Source organism: Hibiscus syriacus, unplaced genomic scaffold (assembly GCF_006381635.1).
Source record: "Hibiscus syriacus cultivar Baekdansim isolate YM2019G1 unplaced genomic scaffold, ASM638163v2 tig00109971_pilon, whole genome shotgun sequence".
Classification (NCBI taxonomy): domain Eukaryota; kingdom Viridiplantae; phylum Streptophyta; class Magnoliopsida; order Malvales; family Malvaceae; genus Hibiscus; species Hibiscus syriacus.
This window is the reverse complement of record NW_024062542.1, coordinates 637,172-641,923: the sequence shown is the minus strand read 5'-3', so window position 1 is coordinate 641,923 and position 4,752 is coordinate 637,172. Positions and strand designations below refer to the sequence as shown.

The 4,752-nt window shown below is 30.3% G+C and overlaps 1 protein-coding gene across 1 annotated transcript; it reads right to left on the bottom strand.

Moving 5' to 3' along the window:
- Positions 1–3,524: 3,524 nt before the first annotated feature.
- On the bottom strand, positions 3,525–4,365 carry LOC120211184 (zinc finger protein 7-like). The gene has a single exon (XM_039209790.1). It carries the CDS (start codon positions 4,130–4,132, stop codon positions 3,659–3,661), a length of 474 nt encoding a protein of 157 aa, XP_039065721.1. The 5' UTR covers positions 4,133–4,365; the 3' UTR covers positions 3,525–3,658.
- Positions 4,366–4,752: the final 387 nt, after the last annotated feature.

Sequence of the window (4,752 nt, the reverse complement as noted above, 5' to 3'; positions counted from 1 at the left end):
AAAATGTGAAGAAATAATAAAAAATATACTGACTTGCAATCATTCAAAAAATTGAAAAAATATAATATATATAATATAAAATTATATATAAACTATATTTATATTATAAACTATATAATTATTATATATATATATATATATATATAAATTATATTTATGTGCACTATATATATAAACTATGTATATAAAATTATAAACTATATTTATATTATAAACTATATAATTATTATAAGCTATATATATAAATTATGTTTATGTGAACTATTTATATAAATATAGTATATATATGTATGTATAACTAATATAAGTAATATATATATATATATATATATATATATATATATTAAAGAAACACTATGCCTAAACTATATAAAGTAATAAATTATATAGTTTATAAAAATCCTAAACCCTATATCCTAAACCCTAAACCCTAAACTCTAAATCCTAAACTTTATAAACTATATATGTATAGATACATTTGATAATTCATATATAGTTTATATAAACAATAGACTATATAAATTATTTATGTAACATTAACCTATAGACTATAAACAATAGTTAATATATGTAACTTATAGTATGTGTATACATGTAATGTAAACTATATATGTAACTTATAGTATATATATACATGTAATGTAAACTATATATGTAACTTATAGTACATGTATGTATAAACTATGTATATATATATATATATATCATATAAAGTAAATTACTTATTGTATATATATATATATCATATAAAGTAAATTACTTATATAGTTTATAGAAACAACATGCATAAACTATATAAATTAATAAAGTATATATTATATAAAAACCCTAAACCCTAAACTTGAGACCCTAAATCCTAAACCATAAACTTTAAATCCTAAACCTTAACCCTTACATCATAAACCCTAAACCCTAAACATAAACAATAGTTAATATATATAATGTAACCTATAATATATGTATACATGTAAACTATATATGTAACTTATAGTACATGTATCATGTATGTATAAACTATGTATAGTGTATATAAACTATGTATATATATAACCTATAGTATATGTATATATACAATCTATTTATATGTTATATAAACTATATATGTAACCTATAGTTTATATTCAGTAGTTTATATTAGTGAACTATATAATTTATACTTTACAAGGATACCTGAGAGCACCCGCATTACATACCCCAAACCACACATTTAATATTGCAATTAATTTTACTTTATTTACTATAATATTTCAAAATAGCATAGCATCCACACATTTAAACCACGTGCAATTAAACCACACATTTAATATTGCAATTAATTTTACTTTATTTACTATAATATTACAAGGATATCAAAAGTTTAAGTGCATTGCAATTAATTTTACTTTATTTACTATAATATTGCAAAGTAGCATTGCATCCACACATTTAAACCATGTGCGTCCTATTATACTTCTCCAAAGCATTAAAAAAACCGCACCATAGACAAAGAAGAACGTGCGCCGCTGCCCCATACCACCTTTTCTGGGAATTAAAAAGCCACATGTTGTCGATAATGCTCCTTTTCGAGAGCCCATCAGAAGATACAAGCGACACTACATACGCATTATCTTCTTGAGCCGCACACAATCCACCTCTGAGACACTATTCTGACAACAAAATTTAATAATGTTGGCAGCTATTTCGATATAAAAGCTCGATGAAGAAATTTCTGGTAGCAAAGTTAGGCTTTTAGCCTTATAACATTTTCATTATAAGATCTGAGAGCTTAAATTTTTTAATTTTTTTTTCATTTTATTGTATTGAACTTGAATTGACTCAAATGTAATTCAAATTTTATATTAAATGTTATTTAAATTATCATTATCAATTAAATTTATATTTTATATTATTTTTCATTTATGTTATAATTGTTAGATAATTTTTTTTTTACAAAAATTAAACGATATAGTTTATATTTATATTTTAGAGAATTAATCACGTTTAATACTAACATTCAGTTATTATCAATTTAATTATTATTTTATTGCCAAAATTATTCATATTATTAATGTAAACCATTAATATATGTTACATAATAAATACTTTTATTATTAATATTATTTTTTTCTTTATATAAATTAAACTATATAATTTATATAAATTAAACTATATTAATTTTCCTTTGCGTTATTAATAATATTTTATCTAATTTAAATTTAAATAATTTTATTAATTTTATTAAATAATTTTATATAATAGGTCTATTTATTAATATAAGTATCATAATTAAAAAGTAATCATATTAATATTTTAATTACATCATAAGCTAAAAAACTGATAATTTATAAGATTTCCATGGTAATATATAAGTCATGTAAATATCAGATCAGATCATTAACAAATCGGATCATTTACAGGTCAGGTTAAAAACAGGTCAGGTTGAAAACAAGTCAGGTTGAAAACAGGCTGGGTACTACCAGTTATTTACCAAGTCAATATCGAGTTTGGATTCATATCAGTCGGATGCAGTTGGGGTTCAGGTATCATATTTTCGGTTCAATTCGGGTTCAGGTCGTTCTCAGGTCGGATGCAGTTCGGGTTCAGGTATCATGTTTTCGGTTCAATTCGGGTTCAGGTCGCTCTCATGTCGGATGCAAGTCAGGTTCAGATCAACAATTTCCATGTCCAAATCGGGTACAAGTCAACACCAGTTCCGACTCGAGTCAGTTTCAGATCGCCACAGTACATGTCAAAAACAGTTTTGACTCGAGTCGGTTTCAGTCAGTTTTGCAGGTCGGGTCAGCTTTTTACAGCCCTAGTGGTGACTCGCCCTAGGGCTGTAACGTGTGCGGCCATCCTTGCATCTTCTGGAGTCTTCGGTTGTGGCGATAGAGGCGTGGCAGTGACTGGAGTAGAGCGTCAAAGGCGGCGGCCGTATAGACCATAGGATGTTAATGATACCCTAGGGTTTCTACTGGATCATTTGTGGGCTGTTGGATCTCACCAGATCCAACGATTGATAGATTTGGCGGCTGGAGATAGGGTTTAAAAACCCTAGCTACATTAGGGTCTGGATTGGGTCTATTGGGCCAGGTCTGGACCAGGTCTAGGCCTAGACTTTGTATTTTGTTTCTGTTGGGCCTATGGGTTCTTTGTAAATGGGTCTGTAATATTTGTAATTATTTAATAATAATAATAATAGTAATAATAAAATAAAATAAAACTGGACAAAAAAATTAGGGTCTATAATATTCGTACTAATAAATAATATAATAAAAAAGAATAATACTTGTTTAAAAAGTGTAGCAGAGGGTGAAATAGAAATTACGGGATGCAGAATGTGTTCGCTGAAGCCTTGAGCTGTGGTTAAAATTGGATTATGGTGAGGCACGTTAAAGTGCAAAACAACCTCACCAATGAGGCTGCGGTGAGATGAAAAGCAAAATGCTCCAAACATTCCATCACCGCAGGAAAGTGTGATTCCAATTGGTTGAGTGAGTTATCAAATTGCAAAAAGTATATTTTCTCGACTTTATAGGAAAAAGTAAAATAAACAAAAAATCTGTTCAACACTATGTTTACAGTAAAGTACAACTAATCTCAAAACTTATGCCTGAGCCTGACAATAATCCCAGGTTCAAGAGATTTCTAAACTTGGACAAGAGAGTAGATAGATCAATTAAAGTCGAAGATTCAAGTCAAGCTTGGATGGTTCTGCTGGCCGTTCAGATGGTTGAGGATCCAAACGGAAACTGCCTGGCCACATAAAATCCATTCCATCATCAACTGCCAACTGCACCGTGTAGGTATCATTAAATCTCGCTGCAGCAGCAGCTCTATCTATGGTTGATTTGTGCACAAGCGAATGCGGCCGAACACCAAGTGATCGAACTACATGACTGTTCATCGGCAAACTCATCATCATCCTATGGGATTGATATCTTCTGGCTGCACCTCGCTCCCTCTTGTGGGCGTTTTGGTGGCCACCCAAGGCTTGTGAACTGTAAAACTTCCTCTTGCAGAAGTTGCATGAGAAAACCTTGGAAGGAACTGGTCTTAACTGCGGGTCCAACTCAGACTCTGAGTCTCGTGCTGGTAATAAGTTCCCACCGAGTGCCAGGTTCAACCACTCTCCAGGATCCTCTTCTTCCATTGCTTCATTAACCCTTAGCTCCTCTTGTTTTGTAGATCTACTTTCAGTTTCAGCTGCTTCTTCTCTTTGGAAAACTATTTTTTTTTCTTTTGGAATTTAAAAGAATACAGAGGGATTTAAGAAAATTGATATAGTTTTAAAGACTTGGACTAAACTGGGGGAAGTGGATTATTAAATGGTGATCCGAGAGAATGAGGTTTGATATTTGGTGGTTGGCCTTTTCTTTTTACCTTATATGGTCAAATTGTAGTTTTGGTCCCTTTACTATGCTTAAATTAGATCCAGTCTTTGTATTTTTTTAGTATTATTGAATTAGAAGTTGTTATACCTTTCCGAGAAAACTCCTCAGGGAACACTAAAGCCCCTCCAATAAAGACACTCGAAAGAAGTGTTAAAGTCAAGGATGCACGCACCGAATATGCATAATTTCAATGGGTTGACACCGAATGTGCATAATTTCAATGGGCTAGCAATTGTTTATTAAAATAGAAATAGGGTTAATTACAAGATTAGTCCCTAAGCTTCAACTATAAATACCCTAGCTCATTTAGCTTCAAAATCATCCCAAAACATTTCTTTCTTCCTATACTAGAGAGCTTTCTTGTGAGTAGTAAGTGTTT